The sequence below is a fragment of the Esox lucius genome, chromosome 6, assembly GCF_011004845.1.
Source record: "Esox lucius isolate fEsoLuc1 chromosome 6, fEsoLuc1.pri, whole genome shotgun sequence".
Classification (NCBI taxonomy): domain Eukaryota; kingdom Metazoa; phylum Chordata; class Actinopteri; order Esociformes; family Esocidae; genus Esox; species Esox lucius.
In genome coordinates, this window is record NC_047574.1 from 2,348,862 (window position 1) to 2,371,876 (window position 23,015).

At 44.5% G+C, this 23,015-nt stretch overlaps 1 protein-coding gene across 3 annotated transcripts in view; it reads left to right on the plus strand.

Moving 5' to 3' along the window:
- adkb (adenosine kinase b) overlaps window positions 1-23,015 on the plus strand; it is a 164,985-nt gene that overhangs the window by 130,343 nt on the left and 11,627 nt on the right. For all 3 annotated transcript variants that reach the window (XM_020047526.3, XM_020047524.3, XM_020047525.3), the window contains one exon: window positions 16,540-16,578. In XM_020047526.3, the coding sequence (XP_019903085.1) occupies window positions 16,540-16,578 (39 nt within the window). The remainder of the gene's footprint in view (window positions 1-16,539; window positions 16,579-23,015) is intronic.

Genomic DNA, 23,015 nt, shown 5'->3' on the forward strand with positions numbered 1-23,015 from the left:
ACACCTCTCCTTCTCCACTTCTCTCCCCTCTTCCTGAGCGGCTACCTGAAATAAAACCGTCCAGAGCGTTACAACATTACAACTCCTCTCAGTTTAATATCCATAGCTAATAAGTCTCCAATGAGGGAGTCATTACCGTCTGGGAAAAACATAAAAACATGCCAGCGGATTCATTCCCAGATAAAACCATCCCACAATTTGCTTTTACCGTTTTGGCGTAGCGGCATGATAAAACCCCAGAGCGGAGGGCAGGATGGAGTGAGGGTGGACCATTTGCCTTGGATTAGTGTTCTGGGAATTTATGAGGATGTCTCAAAGTGGCACCTTATTTAAAGGGCACTGCATTGTGGGCCTTGGTTAAATTGGAGTGCACTAAGCAGGAGACAGGGGGCCATTTGGGACTCCTGTAGACTTATCATAGATAGACAAATGGAACGATTAATTGGGGCCAAATGAATCACCCTGACTGATGTTCTGCAAGGCTCAGTGATTCATTGTGGTTCGATATAGATTGTTTCTTGTAATTGGGGTATTTTTTATTGTTTTTTTTTTTGCCCTATATCTGGGGAGAAAGCAAGATCATTAACATGTTACTTGAAATGGTTAACCGAATGTTTCCCTCATAAAGACAATTATAATACTACAGAAGAAGAAACTTGTGAATTATTATTCCATGCCCAATTTAAATGGCTTCCCTCTCCCCCTCTATCCCTCTCCCCCTCTCTCTCCCTCTCCCCCTCTCTCTCCTCTGTCTCTCTCTCCTCTGTCTATCTCTCCTCTGTCTCTCTCTCCTCTGTCTCTCTCTCCCTCTGTCTCTCTCTCCCTCTGTCTCTCTCTCCCTGTCTCTCTCTCTCTCTCTCTCTCCCTCTCTCTCTCTCTCCCTCTCTCTCCCTCTGTCTCTCTCTCTCCCTCTGTCTCTCTCTCCCTCTCCCTCCCTCTCCCTCTCTCTCCCTCTCTCTCCCTCTCTTTCCCTCTGTCTCTCTCTCCCTCTGTCTCTCTCTCCCTCTGTCTCTCTCTCCCTCTGTCTCTCTCTCCCTCTGTCTCTCTCTCTCCCTCTCTCTCCCCCTCTCTCTCTCCCTCTGTCTCCCTCACCCTCTGTCTCTCCCTCTCTCTCTCTCTCCCTCTGTCTCTCTCTGTGTCGGTAACATTAAGGACCTCTCCATGTCATTCAGTACCTCCCAGGAGGAGATTTTTTTATGTCCAGAGACCAAACAAGAAAACACCACCATTGTAATTGAATACCTGATAGGCCAAGATATCGCTGTAGTGTATTAATATATTCGGCCCTTGCGAACAAACCATCATCATTCTGGTGTTCAAGCTGTTTTTAAAGAGCATTTAGCCCAAGTGCTCCCAGGGTCCCTGAGCTATGAAAGGAGGAAATGACACTCTTAACATCTCTTCAAGAGATTACTTCTTCCTTCGTGTCCTTCTGATGTAGTCCTGGGCTTATTCAGGGGACGTCTCCTTACCGCCTAATATTCTCCGTGTGGGTTGGTTATCTTGCTTATTTTTCCGTCATCCCCCGTCCAGGCCTTCCGTGATCTAGGTGGAGACAGGGAAGATACAAGCAGTTCCACAGAAGGTTATTGTCATGAAAATCTCCTCAGGCGTTTTGGCTGTCGTCCGTGTTTTCTCTCCCCCTCCATCTGCATGTGGTGTTGGGGGGTGTGGGTGGGGGGGGGGGGGGGGGGTTGTAATGATTTTTCCAGGAAAACTGAAGTGGGTGTCTGTGTTGAAAAAGCAGAGGCACAGGAGAAATGGATCCCATATACGGGCCCCTATCACACCCTGGGTTCAAACCCTACTTGAAACCTGTCAAATACTTTGAGTGCGTGTTCTAGTTGGGTCTGGAGTTCCAGGTGGGCTGGGCTTGGACCTTCTATCCCCCTTCTATTGGTCCCACTGCAGCAGGCAAGCTCGGATGCAGTGGTGAATGTGATTTTAAAGACTACCTGAACCCAGGTACAGGCAGACATCTGGGGCAACATGACCGTGGTGTTTGGTTTCTGTTCGTGAATGTCTCCGGCGCTATGATTCGTCAATCCAGCTTTGTTTGTTTGATGGACTCCTAGGAAGCCTTATCTGCACTCTGTGGCTGGTGGCAGTTTATCGCTGCAGTGACGTGTGTGGAAGTGTGTCAGTACTGTGTGTGTGTGTCAGTAATGTGTGTGTGTGTGTGTGTGTATGTCAGTAATGTGTGTGTGTGTGTGTGTATGTCAGTAATGTGTGTGTGTGTGTGTGTGTTACGGCAAGTTCATTCCAGGCCCCTGAGGAGATGAGGAGGTGGGAATCTCCCAGCAAAAAAAAAACAAAAAAAACAGCCTCACTCTCTGTTTCCTCTGAGGACGGTACAAAGTTAAATGGGACATTAACCTCTCTATGTTGAAACTACGGTCTGATGATATCCGACCGCCTGTCCTGGTTTTGTCTGTTGTGGGAATTACACGTCAGTCCATGGGCCAGAAGAACACCGCTTACGGGCCAGATGTGGCCCGGGAACCAGCAGTTTTTGACCCCTGCTGAGGGGAAACCAACCAGGGCGTGATCCCATCGACCGCAGCCTCATCGACACGTCAACTTCCCTGTGTGGTGCTGGAACTTTCCCCGTGTGTCACCTGAGAGATTAGTATTATTTTTTTAATGACACGCCGCCACAATGTCTTCAACGACTGACATTTATTGAAAATGTCCTGTCTCCATCTGTGAGGATGACTCAGGGAAGCGCGCTGCTCCCTTCCTTTCCAGTCCAGGTTGACCTTCAGTGTGTGATGTTATGTACAGTCAACATGACTCGTGCGGTGAGTCACCCCAGGACGTTAGCTGAGCTCGATAGCTGCACCTATTCTTTCAGTTGAACAGTAGATAACATGTAGTACCGACTCACAATGTAACAGCGGCCTCTACAGATTAGCAGCGGATATCCTAGCGGTTAGCGTCAGTTACCCAAAGGTCTCTGGTTCAAATCCCCAAGCTGATGCAGTGATAGATCTGTTTTTGTGCCCTTGGGCAAGCTACTTAAACCTTAATTGTGTCTCTGTGTCGCTCTGTAAAAGAGTAATTGATCAAATGTACACCTGCATTTCTGTCTATATATTAAAACCATGTCTACATTCCTTCCCTCTGGCGTCTGTGTATAACTGGATTATAAACACTGAGCAAAATCACAGCTGTGTCATATAGATCAGAATGGTTAGTCTGTCTGCACAGTACTGTTGTAACATCTAAACCCCATCCATCAACACATTACTGTTGTAACATCTAATCACCATCCTTCAACACATTACTGTTGTAACATCTAATCAACATCCATCAACACATTACTGTTGTAACATCTAAACACCATCCAACAACACATTACTGTAGTTACATCTAATCACCATCCATCAACACATTACTGTTGTAACATCTAATCACCATCCATCAACACATTACTGTAGTAACATCTAATCAACATCCAACAACACATTACTGTAGTTACATCTAATCACCATCCATCAACACATTACTGTTGTAACATCTAATCACCATCCATCAACACATTACTGTAGTAACATCTAATCAACATCCAACAACACATTACCTACACATTACTGTTGTAACATCTAATCACCATCCATCAACACATTACTGTAGGAACATCCAATCACCATCCAACAACACATTACCTACACATTACTGTAGTAACGTCTAATCCATCAACACATTACTGTAGTAACATCTAAACACCATCCATCAACACATTACTGTTGTAACATCTAATCACCATTCATCAACACATTACTGTTGTAACATCTAATCAACATCCAACAACACATTACCTACACATTACTATTGTAACATCTAATCACCATCCATCAACACATTACTGTAGTAACATCTAATCAACATCCAACAACACATTACCTACACATTACTGTAGTAACGTCTAATCCATCAACACATTACTGTAGTAACATCTAATCACCATCCATCAACATATTACCTACACATTACTGTAGTAACATCTAATCACCATCCATCAACACATTACTGTTGTAACATCTAAACACAATCCAACAACACATTACTGCAGTTACATCTAATCACCATCCATCAACACATTACTGTAGTAACATCTAATCACCATCCATCAACACATTACTGTAGTAACATCTTATCACCATCCAACAACACATTACTGTAGTAACATCTAAACACCATCCAACAACACATTACTGTAGTAACATCAAAACACCATCCAACAAAACATTACTGTAGTAGCATCTAATCACCATCCAACAACACATTACTGTAGTAACATCTAATCACCATCCATCAACACATTACTGTTGTAACATCTAAACACCATCCATCAACACATTACTGTCGTAACATCTAATCACCATCCAACAACACATTACTGTAGTAACATCAAAACACCATCCAACAACACATTACTGTAGTAACATCAAAACACCATCCATCAACACATTACTGTAGTAGCCTCTAATCACCATCCAACAACACATTACTGTAGTAACATCTAATCGCCATCCAACAACACATTACTGTAGTAACATCAAAACACCATCCATCAACACATTACTGTAGTAACATCTAATCACCATCCAACAACACATTACTGTAGTAACATCTAAACACCATCCAACAACACATTACTGTAGTAACATCTAATCACCATCCAACAACACATTACTGTAGTAACATCTAAACACCATCTAATAACACAACAGTAATGTACATCCAGCATTTCTCCATCTGTCTGTGTCTCTGGCCTGTGTTTGGGGTAGCAGGCCTACAGCAGTCACCAGAGGAGTCCTGGATAACCACTGTAATCTAACACTGAGGGGCCGGCTCCTGGATCTCAGGGACTGAACCATGAAACATGTTTAAATTGCTAGGTTAAAAGAGCATTCTGTAGTGTTCTAGGTGGTGGAAGGGCCTGGAGAAAATAGTGAGGGACACATAATGCTCCATTACAGAGAGACACGCACACCCAGACAGACAGTCACCCAGACAGACGGTCACCCAGACAGACGGTCACACAGACAGACAGTCACCCAGACAGACGGTCACACAGACAGACAGTCACACAGACAGACAGTCAGTGTATAATGTGTGAGGCAGAGGGAATCCTGTGAAGGAGATGTGATTATGGACGTGAGGGAGGAGATCTCGCTGCTGGGGGCAGATCAATAATTTCCCTGGCTCCTTCAGTATCTGAAGCGAGTCTATTTCTGTCACAGCAGGAGGAGAGAAGAAAACAGTTCGGGAGGAGTGTAGGATATCAACCTGTTGCTGCAGGAGAAGCCAGCCTGTCCCAAATGGAGCCCTGTTAGTGTGGTAGGGTACTACATGGGGAAGAGGGTGGCCTTTGGGATCTAGACAGTGAGTGGTACTGCAGAGGTTTAACACCACACACCAGACCTGCAGGGGTTAGTGGGTTCGGTTACACCTCTGCCTCTTCTGCTTTATTAGGATCTAGGGGAACTTTAAAGCCCCCCCACAGGCAGTTGGCTGCATTCCCCCTTCCCTCTCCCACCTGTCCTCTTTTTTTATCCTGCTGTTGGTCTCGGAAAGAGCCCATTGGCCTGGCTGTCCTGCCTCCATCCGGGGAAATACTGCGAAAGACCTTGCCAATGTGTTGGTTGTCTTCTCCCAGGTTCCTCTATAAGTCTGCTGTTATCCATGAGCAGCTGAACAAGGTTGTCAGTGAGTTGTTCTCTAGTCTTGTTGTCTAGCTGAGTAAAGTATCGGACACATTTGTTTCGAATCTTGACGAATCTGTGTGTGTGTCTTGGTTACATACCCATATATCAGACTACACAGGTTTGATTTAAACTAATGGATTTGCTATTTGGGAGGAAGGCATGTTTCTCCTTACTAGGTTTTAGATGTCCATTTTTGTCATAACACAGGAGCAAAATAATGAGTGTCTTGCTCAAGGACAGAACACCATGCTCTGGGATTTGATTTGTGGAGCTGATTATAATGTGTTCGTTACAAAACGTTTGCTTGCTTCCTTGACCTTTTGGGTTCTTTAGAACAAACATAACAGCCTCAAAATTGGAAGAGTACGAGGTTCATTAGACAAGTAATTGAACGTTCATTAGTTTAGTCAATACAATCTCATCATCAGTATATTCTTATCTGATTGACTTTAATTGTATCAAATCTGATCCTGATCAGTATGTTCTCAGTCTTATCTGATCTTATGGGTCTGCAATCACTCCATCCATCTTTGCCATATCAGTCCTTGATGGTGTGATAGCGTGTCTTTTGATACCCGCCCTGGGCACACATACCAGCTACTAGCAGGCTAGGAGGATAATTTTTAACAGGCTAGGTTCATTTAGTTAGGGTCGGGGTGATTTTTGTTGAGGTTAGCCAAACTGGTAGGGTTAGCTGAAACGCAGGGTAAATAAATCACATTTAATGTGGGCTTTAGCCTCTGTATACATGCCTGTTGTTTTCCCTACTCAATGGGGTTCCATTGTATCCTGCATTAAGAGTCCCCACAAACCTGTTTCCTCTCCCAGAGCTTTGGTCAGTTTGGGGGTATTTATGTACCGCACATGTTTCCGATTGTTTTACCTTTGGTCCCCTGCCTGTTACTGGGCCTTTGGTGCCACGGACCCTAGAGGCTTTCCGGGGAGACCTCGCTGCCTGTTGTTTCAGATAGTGAGATAGATGGTTGTGGTGATGGTTGAACTGGACAGTGTAGCCCTGTAACACTCAGGAAACTGTGGCACACCACTAAGCTGGCCCCTCAAACGACTTGGCGGACCAATGAGAGCTAGTGCAGACATCCCCGTGAGGACCACTGACCAGGCGCTAGGACTTTTAGGGCATCATATTGGCATCAGTCCCGGGGCCTGTCGTGGTAAATGTTTTTGTTTTCTCTGGGGGGGTCATGCGGTCTTAGCAGCTGCCTCCAGTGTATGTGTACTGCTACAGCGTGGGTTCGAATCCGACCCAGTGCACTGGAGGCAACAACTCCTTAACCACTGAAATGTGCCCCTTTGAAGACCCCACTGTGTTCGGGAAACCCCTCTGTGCCTGCCTCTCATCTCCGTTTTCACTGAGGTTTTGGAAGCTCGACTAAGAAAGGGTTGTTCTTGGTTCTAGAAGCCCGACTCAGAAAGAGATGTCTGTTTGTGGTCAATTATAGTTTCTTACGGTAAGCAAACTTCGCTACTTACGGCATAATTACGCTACATGTAATATCATCCACATAAAATGCTTGTTCACAAAATATGCCAAGTAGGAAAACCTGCCTCGTAGAAAGCGATTTGCTGGAACGGGATTGGATGGGAAGTAGCGGCGTGCCCCAAAAATGATGAAATGACATTCCACTGGCACTTTTATTTTTTTACTGAATAAATTCTATCTAGTGCAGCTTTAACAAAGTTATGTTGGCGCTGGTGTTTAGGGTATCATCCCGATTGGCTGTTGGTGTTAGGGTATCACCCTGATTGGCTGTTGGTGTTTAGGCTATCACCCTGATTGGCTGTTGGTGTTAGGGTATCACTCTGATAGGCTGTAGGTTCTAGGGTATCATTCATTGGCTGTTGGTAGAACAAACAATTTTTACAGAAATTCTTCTGTTTAAAAACTGTTTACCTTCTCGATAGTATATAGTGAATAATACCTCTGACTGACAAATTAAAAATTATATTTAAGCCAACCAAATGGACCCCCCCCAGGCCCGGGACAACATTCACAGTTGTCCCCCACGTCGGCGTCACTGGGCATGAGGTCCATCGGGGGGGCTTTATATTTTTCAGTGACCGCGGGGTGATTTCAGCTAGAACTGCCAGACTGGAAAATAGACGTCTGTTAAGTGACTCTTTACAGTTTAGTATCAACTTGACTGAATGTGTGAAATATTGTTACATTGATCATTTTCATTTCATATAAACTACCTTAAATCAAACATCTATCTGTCATACCAGACAGTCTGTCAGTATGTGTGCGTGTGTGTGTGTGTTTCTGTGGGTGTGTGTGTGTGTGTGTTTCTGTGTTTCTGGGTGTGTGTGTTTCTGTGTGTGAGCTGCATGTTTATTTGGTCTTTGTGGCATGTCATGCTTCAACAGGAATGCATTCATTCTCCAGGGAGCTCCAAAACTTCCCAGACTAGATTAAGTATCTTTATTCCAATGTTATCCATAGACACACAACCCCCCCCCCCCACCCTAAGGCATACATACATATACACACACATACACACGCACGCACGCACGCGTGCGCTCTTACATACACACACACAAGCTCCCACACTGGTGATGCTCAGTTCTGAGCTTTTGTTCGCCCACATTTACCTGCACCTGTGAATCACCCCTCCATCTACAACCTCTCTGCTACTGTGGATGTGATCAAGGGAAAACCTGAAGCCTGCAACCCGATCCTACTGTCCTTTTAGAGTTACCTTTTAGGCTACATATCAGGAGATGATAATGTTAACTAATTCACAATAGAACATAATTGAAGCAACTACAATAATGTGTAAAAGAACGGACGAGAAAAACCCCACAACAGTTTAATAATAACATTGATAATAACAACAATAAATATCAATGGCGTTGCAAACCTTTTCATGTCCCTCAACCTGCCAGCCCTCTGGGTATAACGACATCAGTGACTCACACCATGGACACGCACAGGAATGTGAACTAACACACACCAGAACGTGAACTAACACCGTGCTGGGCTACTGTGATGTTCTGAAAAACACTGAGGATGCTTCCCAAATAGTGCCCTATTCCCTTGTTACTGTAGAGTCGTGGTCAGAAGTAGTGTACTATAGGGAACTCAGAGGCGTTTCAGACAGTGCATGACTGTTCTTGAGGACACTTCATGGGCACCATACTTTGGCCACCATTGACCAATAACCATGGTCTGGTACATAAATACATTTAAGTCAGTGAATGATATCATTGTTCTAATATGCACATCTTTGTTTCCTAATCTGTTTAATTAGATGTGATGCAATTTGGCACACACAGTCAGGGCAATAAGTCTCACTAACCAACCGATACCGTAGTCACCGTAATAACCCAGTTATGACTTGTGTGTATGGTGCATCTTGTCATAGACATATAGCTTTTATGAAATGACACTTTTATGAAATGATTTACTGTTATTTGCGTATGTTGAATGTTTCAGTGGGTGGAAGCTGCACTTCAGCTGAAAGACAGATGTTGTTTGGGTTGGTTGTTGCTGTGCATTAATTAGAAGCTGCCAAATATGCTGAGGATCATGGTACCTGGGACCTGAAATGTTGAATCGAGAGAATCTGACAGCCACGACATGCCGTGACGTTAGAATTAAGACTCCAGCTTTCTAATATCCCGTAACTCTTAGTGCCTTGATACATGGGAGCAGCGTGAGATGCATTCATATTGACTGGGAGTGAATGGACGCAGCCCAAAAACAAACTAAAATATAAACAAAGCAGTTAATTCCAACTAAATGTTCACCAAGCCCAGAGCAAACCTCCCTGGCTGCAATGTTATTAATTTAGACTTTAGATATCTAGGCTATAAGAAGATTGCCAAGACCCTGAAACTGAGCTGTAGCACGGTGGCCAAGACCATACAGCGGTTTAACAGGACAGGTTCCACTCAGAACAGGCCTCGCCATGGTCGACCAAAGAAGTTGAGTGCACATGCTCAGCATCATATCCAGAGGTTTTCTTTGGGAAATGGACGTATGAGTGCTGCTAGCATTGCTGCAGAGGTTGAAGGGGTGGTCCCAGAAGGAAGCCTCTTCTAAAGATGATACACAAGAAAGCCCACAAACAGTTTGCTGAAGACCAGCAGACTAAGGACATGGATTACTGGAACCATGTCCTGTTGTGGTCTGATGAAACCAAGATAAACTTATTTGGTTAAGATGGTGTCAAGCGTGTGTGGCGGCAACCAGGTGAGGAGTACAAAGACAAGTGTGTTTTGCCTACAGTCAAGCATGGTGGTGGGAGTGTCATGGTCTGGGGCTGCATGAGTGCTGCCGGCACTGGGGAGCTACAGTTCATTGAGGGAACCATGAATGTCAAAATGTACTGTGACATACTGTAGCAGAGCATGATCCTCTCCCTTCGGAGACTGGGCCGCAGGGGAGTATTCTAACATGATAATGACACCAAACACATCTCCAAGACAACCACTGCCTTGCTAAAGAAGCTGAGGGTAAAGGTGATGGACTCGCCAAGCATGTCTCCAGACCTAAACCCTATTGAGCATCTGATGTTAGAGCGCAAGGTCTCTAACATCCACCAGCTCCGTGATGTCGTCATGGAGGAGTGGAAGAAGACTCCAGTGGCAACCTGTGAAGCTCTGGTGAACTCCATGCCCAAGAGGGTTAAGGCAGTGCTGGAAAATAATGGTGGCCACACAAAATATTAACACTTTGGGCCCAATTTGGACATTTTCACTGGGGTGTACTCACTTTTGTTGCCAGCGGTTTAGACATGTGTGTTAAGTTATTTTGTAGGGACAGCAAATTTACACTGTTATACAAGCTGTACACTCACTACTTTACATTGTAGCAAAGTGTCATTTCTTCAGTGTTGTCATATGAAAAGATATAATCAAATATGAGGGCTGAAAAGGAAAGTTTCGAGTGAGCAACAGAAATGTTCAATTTGCAGTGGTCTCTTAATTTTAACCCTTCTGCTCCTCACTCAAAACCTTCCTTTACAACATTTTTGGAAAGGAAAGAAAAATGGGCAGTGGTCTCTTAATTTATTTGGAGCTATATATATATATATATATATATATATATATGTGTATGTATATTTTATATATACACTAATAAATTATGCGTTATACAGTTTTATGAGTCTTAGTGTTTTTTATGGCGCTCAATATAACGGGTGGGTTTTGGGGTAACAACATCCCAGAAACGTTTAAAAATCTTCTGATTTCTCCAGAAATCCCCAAACATATTTGGAACATCTCCAGAAATGCTCAACTCTAGAAGCGCTTCAAGAGACACTGAAAACAACACCAGTGTCTTTCAACAAAGAATATCATTGCTTCAAAGACACACTGTATGTAATGCTATGAAATGTTCCCTTTATTTGCAAGCCTCTTACTCCCCCCTAATGAGTCAGGCTGATGAGTGAACATAGGTCTCCATGATCGTCAGGTAACATAAAGGCATAATAAAAACACAGAGGGCTTAAAACATCAGCACATTAATGGCAGGCAGGCTGTGGTTTTGACATGGAGCCACAGGTGACCGGACCTCATCAGAATGTATGAGATGCTTGCTGTCATGGGCCCATACAGCCCAAGATATATTTTTAGAGAGCTTAAGCTAATATCTCCCCATCAGAGGTGGGGGGTGTGCGTGCGTGTGTGTGTGTGTGTGGGGGGGGGGGGGGGGGATAGAGATGAACACTTCTTGCAAACTGAGACCAAACAGGAAATGCACTTCAGGCGCAGGGCCATTATTTTGTGGAGCTTCAAAGAGGGTGGACAGACAGGAAACGACCTGCTTCAAACAGGTGTTCACATTGTCACCAGCATATACTGTTGTACAAACATTTGCTCATCTATAATAAGTATTAAGATGTGTTTGTTTATGCTGTTTTTCTTCTCCAGTAAATATTTTCCTTACTGCAAATGTGGTAACAGTACATAAACTCTACAGCGCTTGATTCACATTCTTCAAAGCACTGGAGTACCTCGGTAATAACAGTGTTACGGTCCACTTCATCTCATCAAACAATGACCATGTATTAATATCTGAACTGGCTCAAATCTTAACAGGCTACACAAGTCACGCGTCCCAAACGGCATCCTGTTCACTGTTTAGTACACTACTTTTGACCAGGGCCCATGGGAATTTGGTCAAGGGTTGTGCACTTCATAAGGAATAGGGTGGTCAAGGGTTGTGCACTTCATAAGGAATAGGGTACCATTTGGGACTCAGCCAAGGCAAAACACAACCATGTGTGACTGCTTGTAAGTCCACAGCAGTAGGTCAGAATATTCACACAATAAACGTGGCGGAAAATGCAATTACAGAAGTCGTCGAATTCAAATCCGAAATAATCAGTTTAACAAACAAGTTCACATAACGTTTTCTCCTTTGTAACGAGTTGTTGAACATATGTCTCAGGAAATGATGAGAGGGAGAGAGAAGGAAAGTTAGAGAAAGAGAGAGGAAAACCTTGTTATAGGAGTTTCACAAAACATCTATATCAAAGAGCAAAACCCAGAGCTAAGGTTAATAACATTTATAAGCTTAAAAATGTACCTACCTATGTCAGGCTAGTCAGAAAAAGACATTGGCTTCACTGTGCTAGCCCAAAACGATGCCAAGACAAAAACTGAACTGTGTTTGACACTGGGGGGAGAAGTGGACAAGATGGAGGTCAGACCGGACAACTTATTTACAACAACACTCGTGTTTATTTCGCCCTTTGTGGGATTTGATTTTTAATAACAAACTGTTGTCAGGGGTCTGGAGTCTGGAGTTTGTGTATCGGTTGAATCAATTTGAAAGAGAAAAACTGATTTGTATTGTTGAGGAAGTGTGCTGGAATAGCCTGCAGTGTAGCAGGTTTACCGAGTATTTCTCATCTATCTGTAATGAGGTGCCAACACCAAGAAAACTAGAGGGAGGGCCATTTAACATGTCTGAGTGAAACGGTTAAAATACCAGTGGTCGTACTGACTGCTAAACTGAACACACTGTTTGACCATCTCGTCGATTGCTCGACATCTAACTGAGCTGAAGCTGAAATGCCTCTTAGAGTAACAGAATAGATTATAGCAGTTTAGGACAAAAATAATACTGACTCACGTCAGTCTAGGGTCAACATATACACTCACCTAAAGGATTAGTAGGAACACCTGTTCAATTTCTCATTAATGCAATTATCTAATCAACCAATCACATGGCAGTTGCTTCAATGCATTTAGGGGTGTGGTCCTGGTCAAGACAATCTCCTGAACTCCAAACTGAATGTCAGAATGGGAAAGAAAGAGGCGCATGGGCTACAACAGCAGAAGACCCAAACCGGGTACCACTCATCTCCACTACAAATAGGAAAAGAGGCTACAATTTGCACGAGCTCACCAGAATTGGACAGTTGAAGACCGGAAGAATGTGGTCTGGTCTGATGAGCCACGATTTCTGTTGAGTCATTCAGATGGTAGAACGTTATGTAGAACATTGGGATCCATTCGTTACCCTCTGTCCTCAGATGAATTGTTCTTGTTTTGACAACACATTAGTCAGGCTACCCAGGCCTGCCGGGCCTCTGTTAGTCAGGCTACCCAGGCCTGCTGGGCCTCTGACGGTCAGGCTACCCAGGCCTGCCACACCTCTGATAGTCGGGCTACCCAGGCCTGCCGGGCCTCTGATAGTCAGGCTACCCAGGCCTGCCGGGTCAATGGTAGTCAGGCTACCCAGGCCTGCCGGGCCTCTGACCGTCAGGCTACCCAGGCCTGCCACGCCTCTGATAGTCGGGCCTGCTGGGTCTCTGATAGTCAGGCTACCCAGGCCTGCCGGGCCTCTGATAGTTGGGCTACCCGGGCCTGCCTTTCCTCTGATTGTTGCTGCCCTTCTGTGATTAAATGTGTCTGAGGAGAAAAGTCAATACATAGTAGGCCCGGTAAATAAATGAAAGTGAGCGTGGTGTAGGCTGGGACTCTGCAGACACCGGGACACAGACTTGCTTAATCTGAAAAGAACCTATCCAGCTATTTGCCTAACCCAGTGGACCTGTGTTACCAGGTGACCTGACACGTCTGGCCCAGTAATGGGAGATCGAGGATGATGTGGGCCCCTGGGCCCCATAACGTCCTCAGCCATCTCCCTCTCAGCTCGTCTCTTATCACACACACACATCGGTACACACGCGACACACGCGCCGTCATCTCCCTCTCCTCTGTGAGGAGGGACAGATTGTCAGCCCATCCTTCCCCAAGGTCACGCCGCGCTCCAAACCCCAGGCCTCGCTCCATATAATTGGATCATTTAGCATCATAGCATTGACTTATTGCTTCTTCTAAATGGTCAAAAGTGAATTGAACCAAAGGACTTGTCACTCGTGATTTGTGTCCATTTTATTGCATCTCTTCGTGCAACAGCTAGCCCACAGCTAGCTAGCCCTCTGTTTAATCACATCATTGATTAAACAGAGTGAATAATATCACCTGGCTGCTGGGAAGCAACACCAGTCAAGTAGACTGCAAACAGAGCTGTCTTTCTGTGGTCACTATTGAATTTCAGTGGTGGAAACTGGGAAACCCCAACACATACTGTACATCCTCTCGTGAGTTGCAGTCCTGTAGTTTCATGGCTGGATGGCTGAAATAGTGTTGTCTGGGCCCGTCCGTTTCTCCTCAGGCGGAGCTGCGGTTGACAGTTGCAGTCTTAACTAAAATAATCTCTAAGAAATGTTGTTAGGCCTGCATGATTTGGATACAATATTGAATGGCGATTTTTTTTGACAAATATTGCAATTATGGTTATGATTTGCAATTTTCAAACATGGGTGAAAACTGTAGATAATCTCACCTGAAAATAGAGATATTAGCCTACAAATGTGCTATTAAACTGAATAAAAGTTAAAGTTCAGTGTCATCTGTTTTACACTTATTACCAATTTGGACGGATCTACGTCTCACCCTGACGGATCTACGCCTCACCCTGACGGGTCTACGCCTCACCCTGACGGGTCTACGCCTCACCCTGACGGGTCTACGCCTCACCCTGACGGGTCTACGTCTCACCCTGACGGGTCTACGTCTCACCCTGACGGGTCTACGTCTCACCCTGACGGGTCTACGCCTCACCCTGACGGGTCTACGTCTCACCCTGACGGGTCTACGCCTCACCCTGACGGGTCTACGCCTCACCCTGACGGGTCTACGCCTCACTCTGACGGGTCTACGTCTCACCCTGACGGGTCTACGCCTCACCCTGACGGGTCTACGCCTCACCCTGACGGGTCTACGTCTCACCCTGACGGGTCTACGCCTCACCCTGACGGGTCTACGCCTCACCCTGACGGGTCTACGCCTCACCCTGACGGGTCTACGCCTCACCCTGACGGGTCTACGCCTCACCCTGACGGGTCTACGTCTCACCCTGACGGGTCTACGTCCCACTCTGACGGGTCTACGTCTCACTCTGACGGCTCTACGTTGGCGAGCTCACTGCATACTATTACCCTCTATACTACAGTACCGATGCGAAGGTCTTACGCCACCTAGTAACATTTTGTAAAGCTACTCATCTGGGCAGTGTTTATTTTCTTCTAAACAGTGTTTATTTTCTTCTGTCAAATTCAAATAAATACAAGCAAACAATAATACAGGAAAATGTAACTAGAATTCCTTGGTATCCAAAAAGTAACTAATATCTTGTGAGATTGCTGAACGAAAAAGAAACTGATGGTAGTGGCTGACACATCCACTTTTATGGATGTGTCAGTGTCAGTGGTTTCCTGATCTGTCTGACAGTTGTTTGGGTTTCTTTTCATTATGGAGAGCGTTCTTTTCTTATGCACTTTAGAGGTCCTGTTTGCTCTTCCAGGAGGCTTGTGATTGAGCTCACCAGTCCCTTCTTTTTAATGATGTTCCAAACTTTTTGTTGGTAGGCCAAAGGTTTTGGCTATGTTTCAGATATTTTTTCAGCCTCTTAATGGCTTTTTTTTAACTTTCATTTACTCCTGACATTCTTTGGTCCTCATGTTGGCAGACACCAAGAGCAGACTTCAAAGACAAATGCATAAAGACTAAAATAGCCTAAAATAAAGACTAAAGATTACTACTGTACAAACGATGTGACGAAACACAATTGGCTTATCAGAAACAACTAGCCAACCGTCCCAGTCATTTCATATTGTTCCTCATTGTGGGGCATATTCTTTGGGTTACAATTTTCGGTATTTTGCATTTATGTGTTTAGCTTTTTTTTTTCTTTTTTTTGTTTGTGAAATGGCCCTGTAAGTAAACATTTGTCTACTCCCGTTTCTTACGGCGCTGGTGCTGAATGCATTTTGATTTGACGTATCCCCTATCTAGGGCACTCCGAAGTGCTGCAGTGTGGAAGGGAAAGGGTTCCATTGGAGACACAGGCTCTGGCTTGTTCGCATGCTGTTGTTGTTTCGCAGTGAGCTAAAGTGGGGCACTGGGATTAAACAGGCTCACGTCTTCATGCCGTCCTCATGCCACTAATTCAGACGGTGGAGAGCTACGGCAGCGAAGATCGACTCTAGTTACTCCTCCAGTCTGAAGTGTCGCATCGTCACACGTGTTCATTCAGTCAGCAACTGGAGGAAGGAAGGAAACAAGAGGTCTTGTACTATAGGACTACCGTGAGCAGGCGTCCCCAAAGGCGCCCTACTACCCTGTGCCATTCACTACATTTGGTGCCTACCCCATGGGCTCCAGTCACATGTAGAGCCCTCAGTAGGGCGTGAGGTGCCATTTGGGATGTGGGAGGTGTGACATCCTGTTCCAGTGTTGTGACTCTGTAATTAAGTTCATTTGTGTTCTTTATTTTCTATTTCAGGAGGCGGCCACGTTTGCCAGAGAGCAGGGTTTCGAGGAGGTGAGTTATCCGCCGATTACACACCACTAAACAGATCCTAAAGGGTTATTTTTGCTGATAATTTAGTTCTTTTTTGGACAGTGATTGATGTGCTATTATACTCTCCAGGCCTTGCAGCAGTTGCCATGGAAACCTGGCAGTCGTCATGGTTTCTTTGTTCAGCCAGCACACACTCACTCTCTCTAGCTCTCTCTTGCTCTCTTCTCTCTCACTCTCTCTCTCTCTCTCCCCCCTTCTCTCCCCCTTCTCACTGTGTGTGTGTGTGTGTGTGTGTTATGACGCACTCCACTAGGTCTGCACCCAACATCGCCTACAGATGTTATGTATTGAATTTTGAAAAGCCTCTTGGGAAGCTGAGAAGTTGGGCATGGTTTCAACCCTTTCCTCTTTCTCTGTCTCTCTGCCTCCTGTCTCCCTCTTTTCCATCCCCTCTCCGTCTCTCGCTCTCTCTCTCTCTCTCTCTCTCTCTGTCTCTCTCTCTATCACTGTCTCTCTGTCTCAATTCAATTTGATAAATACTTTATTGGCTTCAATGGATGGCTGTCTCTGTTGCCAAATCAATGTATATGAAATCTTACTGAAATTAAGATAATGTTTGAGCTTTAATAATATAAAAACTAAAACAATGATACAATGAGAATAATATACACACTTAAAGGATATGAAGCAACTTACACAGGGTCTTTGTAACAGCGGAATATGCTTTCTTTCCACCTCTCCTTACCTCTTTCTATCTCTTTCTATCTCTCTGTCTCTCTACCTCTCTCTACTTTTCTCTCTCTCTTTTTGGCTCTCTCTGCCTCCCTCTCACACTCTCTGTCTCTCTCAATGTTCTCTCCTTCTCCTTCGTCCTCTCTTTCTACCACCTCTGTGCATCTGTCTGAGCCATTCCCTCTCTTCGGGGGCTGTCAGGTTGCCTGGTTAAAAGGCTTCGCTCATTAGTATTATTTTTCTCAGGGATGAAGCGTATCCCCTTTCCCTGCTACAGTGTAATATAGTATTACAGCTCACACACCATCCTTTTAATAACGAAATGACTGCCACCTGTGGTTACAGATTATCTAAATGAAAATTACAGGGCTTGTTAGTACATAAAATATGTGTTTTAAGTGGGGCTGCGCCTTGAATGCGGAATAAATGTTTTGCCTTGTCTGCATATATCCCCTCTTTGCTTTTTAAATATTCATTTAGAAAGACAAACACAACGGGTGAGTTTAAAATAAATCTGAAATGGGCTCCTCTCTTTAAAGGTAGAGCTCTCCCTTGAATATAGTTATTTTCTGTATGAATAATTGTCATCCAGAATCACTTACGATGCGATCAACGTGCCTGGAATAGAAATGGATTCCTGATGGCACTGACAGCTTCCACAGACAAGAAGAGGGAGGGGTGGATTTAAAAAAATAAAGTTAGAAATAAGGGGCAAAGACTTTCCCGGTACTCACTCTGGGTCAACTTGATTTGCCAGAACACTGCAATATTGCTTTGTATGCAGGGTGGAAAATGGAAGACCCTCGACCATCGACTCAGAATGTGGCAAATAAATAAATAAATAAAATGACGATCAGGCACTTGTTACCGATCTTAACACGTAGCGGCACCAAGTTCGGCAAGTCCGCAAATAAATGAAATAATTGCAAAAAAGCACTGCTGATACACTGCTGATTTTGCAGGTTTTCCTACTTACAAAGCATGTAGAGGTCTGTCATTTTTCTCATAGGTACACTTCAACTGTGAGTGACGGGGTCTAAAACAAAAATCCAGAAAATCACATTGTATGATTATTTTATAATTAATTTGCATTTTATTGCATGACATAAGTATTTGGTCACCTACCAACCAGTAAGAATTCCGGCTCTCACAGACCTGTTAGTTTTTCTTTAAGAAGCCCTCCTGTTCTCCACTCATTACCTGTATTAACTGCACCTGTTTGAACTCGTTACCTGTATAAAAGACACCTGTCCACACACTCAATCAGACTCCAACCTCTCCACAATGGCCATGACCAGAGAACTGTGTAAGGACATCAGGGATAAAATTGTAGACCTGAACACGGCTGGGATGGACTACAGGACAATAGGCAAGCAGTTTGGTGAGAAGGCAACAACTGTTGGCGCAATTATTAGAAAATGGAAGAAGTTCAAGATGACGGTCAATCTCCCTCAGTCTGGGGCTCCATTCAAGATCTCACCTCGTGGGGCATCAATGATCATGAAGAAGGTGAGGGATCAGCCCAGAACTTTACGGCAGGACCTGGTCAATGACCTGAAGAGAGCTGGGACCACAGTCTCAAATAAAAACATTAGTAACACACTACGCCATCATGGATTAAAATGCTGCAGCGCACGCAAGGTCCCCCTGCTCAAGCCAGCGCATGTCCAGGCCCGTCTGAAGTTTGCCAATGACTATCTGGATGATCTAGAGGAGGAATGGGAGAAGGTCATGTGGTCTGATAAGACAAAAATAGAGCTTTTTGGTCTAAACTCCACCCGCCGTGTTTTGAGGAAGAAAAAGGATGAGTAAAACCATCATTCTTTGGAGATGCTTTTCTGCAAAGGGGACAGGACGACTGCACCGTATTGAGGGGAGGATGGATGGGGCCATGTATCCCGAGATCTTGGCCAACAACCTCCTTCCCTCAGTAAGAGTATTGAAGATGGGTCATGGCTGGGTCTTCCAGCATGACAACGACCCAAAACACACAGCCAGGGCAACTAAGGAGTGGCTCCATAAGAAGCATCTCAAGGTCCTGGAGTGGCCTAGCCAGTCTTCAGACCTGAACCCAATAGAAAATCTTTGGAGGGAGCTGAAAGTCCGTATTGCCCAGCAACAGCCCCGGATCTGGAGAAGGTCTGTATGGAGGAGTGGGCCAAAATCCCTGCTGTAGTGTGTGCAAACCTGGTCAAGAACTACAGGAAATATATGATCTCTGTAATTGCAAACAATGGTTTCTGTACCAAATATTAAGTTCTGTTTTTCTGATGTATCAAATACTTATGTCATGCAATAAAATGCAAGTTAATTACTTAAAAATCATACAATGTGATTTTCTGGATTTTTGTTTTAGATTCCATCACTCACAGTTGAAGAGTACCTATGATAAAAATTACAGACTTCTACATGCTTTGTAAGTGGGAAAACCTGCAAAATTGGCAGTGTATCAAATACTTGTTCTCCCCACTGTATGTGTCTGATTTTAGCTTTCTTCTTTTGTTTTTCTTTTAACATTATAAACCAAAATGGTATTGTGTCTTGCTAGATATACAATACATTTCAATATACTGACTTACGTTAAAATTCAAAAGCAAATGGATGCAGAAATGAAGAGGTGTGATGATGTCTTTGGTCAATCTAATGATGCATTAGTGGAGGCCGAAATAGAGAGTATAGCCGAGTCAATAATTGTCATACAAACCAAAGGTTATACGCATTTGATCGACTTCAAAAAGCCCTTAGTAAGTCTGAACACGTTTAGCAGTCTTTTTGATTGTCATCTGTTTTCTTTTAAAATGGCCACATGATGACATGAGCTATCTGTAGACCAACAGTAATTGAATATTTCCTTGACACCCCAATGACACACTATGTAGTGTGCTGACTGTTCTAACGTACTGTATCCAATGAGAAGAGGGAGCTGTTTGGAACACAGTCCACTTCCTCACAAACTGCCTCACTGCATTGAGGAAGATTTTTTTTCAGCAGCTTTGATACAGACACAGGAATTTAACACCCGGATAAAGCTGTCACATTCTGTGGTTTGGGGGGAAAAAAATCTTCTGGAGAGGAATGTGCCTCACGTTCAAAGTGCAATAAAAGTGTGGGTGCACGCTGATTTCGATCCAATCACTGGCTGAACAATTGATCATTCGCACACATGAATGTCGTCATTCGGCGGTATTGTAATTCAAGTTGACAATGCAAATGTTCTTCACGTTTAAGAAGTGCGATCATGTTGAATTATTTTATCTGTTCTCCACATTGTTTGTGTAGCCCGCTTGGAGGTAACGACTTCCTGTAGCGACAACACAATCTCTAAGCTGGAATAACCTAATGGTTATATCCCCAGTACCTACACACACTTCGCGAAGAAATTAAGGGAACGCCTGAATCACACGTCAGGTCTCGATGAACAAAATATATATAAGATCAAAATCTTAACTGGACATTGTGTAATTCATAGAGAACAAAATGAGGTAACAACGGTCAATGGAAACCAAAATCACCAACCCAATGAGGGCTGGTTTCAAACACACACTGAAATCAAAGTAAACATTTTCATCACGGCAACTCATAATGTGACTCAGTATTGTGTATGGCCTCTACGTGCCTGTATGCACTCCTGACAACGTCTGGGCATGCTCCTTCCAGACCTTGAGGAGCATCAGTGAGCTCCAGGAGAGTCTGTGTTGCTACTTGGTGCCATCGGACTCATCGATACATAATGTCTCAGAGGTTCTCAAATGCATTCAGGTCTGGGGAATGTGAGGGTCAGTCAATGGCATCTGTGCCTTCTTCATCCAGGAACTGCCTACACACTCTGGCCACATGAGGCCGGGCATTGTCCTGCACCAGGATGATGCCCACTGCACCAGCATGAGGTTTGGCGATGGGTCTGAGGATTTCATCCCGGTACCTAAAAGCATCCATGGGACAGTTTGCTAACACGTGGAGGTCTGAGTGACCCTCCAAGGACATGCCTCCCCAGACCATCACTGACCCACCGTCAAACCGGTCATGCTGGGAGATGTTGCAGGCAGCATAACGTTCACCACGGCATCTCCAGACTCTTTCAAGTCTGTCACGTACTCAGTGTGAACCTGCTCTCATCTGTGAAGAGAATGGGTCGCCAGTGGCGGACTTGCCAATTGTCTCTGGCAAATGCCAATCGAGCTACACAGTGCTGGGCTGTGAGCACAGGTCCCACTAGAGGACGTTGGGCCCTCGTGCCATCCTGATTCACAATAGCTTTTGCTTCCTAGTGGACAGATTGAAATACCTGAAGTTTAATTGACTTGGTGTTATACTGTGATGATTACGTGTTCCATATATTTCTTTTGAGCAGTATATATATATTTATTTGACACTTTTGTTCCCTAAACCAACTAAATCTCCCTTGTACCCCTTTCATTAAGTTTTAAGGGTTACCCACCCTCTTGGTATTACTGTGAAGGTTTTTCCTTTTGCATTTGACGTGTGGCGTGGCTGGCTAGTGGTTCAGTCGAGTCAGTCAGTTACAAATGGCTTCTTTGCCGTTGCTTGCTAGCAGCCTTTGTATCAACCTTTCCATTAGCACGTCCTTTAGCGCCTTACAGGGGTGTTTCCTCTTCCCGAGGTCTCGGCGGACCTCTTTAGGCTGATTAAAGGACGTTTGGTAAGCGTTTAGAGGTGTTAAAGCTCAGGGGCTACAGGGTGGGAGACTGGTCGGGGCCTTTGGTTTAGCAGTAAAATCACTCTGATTACTTCCTGCTCAGTTTTAATTGCTTGAACTGCTGCTTCCTCAATGTAGGTAAACATTGCACCGCTGAAATTGCCAGAGAAGTGACCTATTTTTGGATCCATTATTTTATAATCATAATATTATTTTAAAAGGCTGAATAAAAAAACAGGTGTGCTATTATTTGGTATTTTGGCAGATTGTGTCCGTGGAACCTGAAAAATGTATGTGCAGTACAGTAGACGCAGGCCGCTCGTGTGGGAATCAAACCCACAATCTGCCGCTCTATGAAGAGACTCCCTCTGTGCCACTGGGACCAAATTATAAACCTGCTGTGTCAGTGGCAGTCCACCAATCAGAGGAAAGGGCTTCCGTACTGATGGAGGCGCTCCACCTGTTCCTCGTACTTCATGATATGTTAATAACCAAGTAGCCATGACAGATGTGGATTTTTTTTTTATATCCGTGACGATCAAAGCGAGGCTCTCCAGAGAGTTGAGGTCTCTAGGCTCCAGGCTATCGCTTCTGGGCAGCTCGCTTCTGGGCAGCCTATTCCCTTCGTGGTGCACTACTGTTGACTGGGCCTCATGGGGCTCTGGTTAGTAGTAGGGTACCACGTAGGGTTAGGGTGCTGTTTGGAACCCTTAAGGAGAATAATGTATTACTGTATGCATAATACCAGCCTTATCCTGTCTTTATGTAAGTACCTTTGTCTTCTGACTGTCTTCTTCTTCCAATATTGACCGTGTCTGTGACCGTGTCTGACAGAGGATGTGTTCGAGTTCTATCAGCAGGATTTCTTTCTCAGATTTCTGCATAAAAAAACAATGCGAGCGCTTCTGACCCGGAAATATTGATATTTTTTCCAGATGGTTTCATAGTCCCATCTGTTTTTATTGTTACTTGATCCTCTCAGCCCAGCTGACATGGAAGCCATTGATCTCCTCCAGTCGATCGGGTGATCCCTCGTTGACTGACTTAAAACGGATCTTTGCGGCAGCAG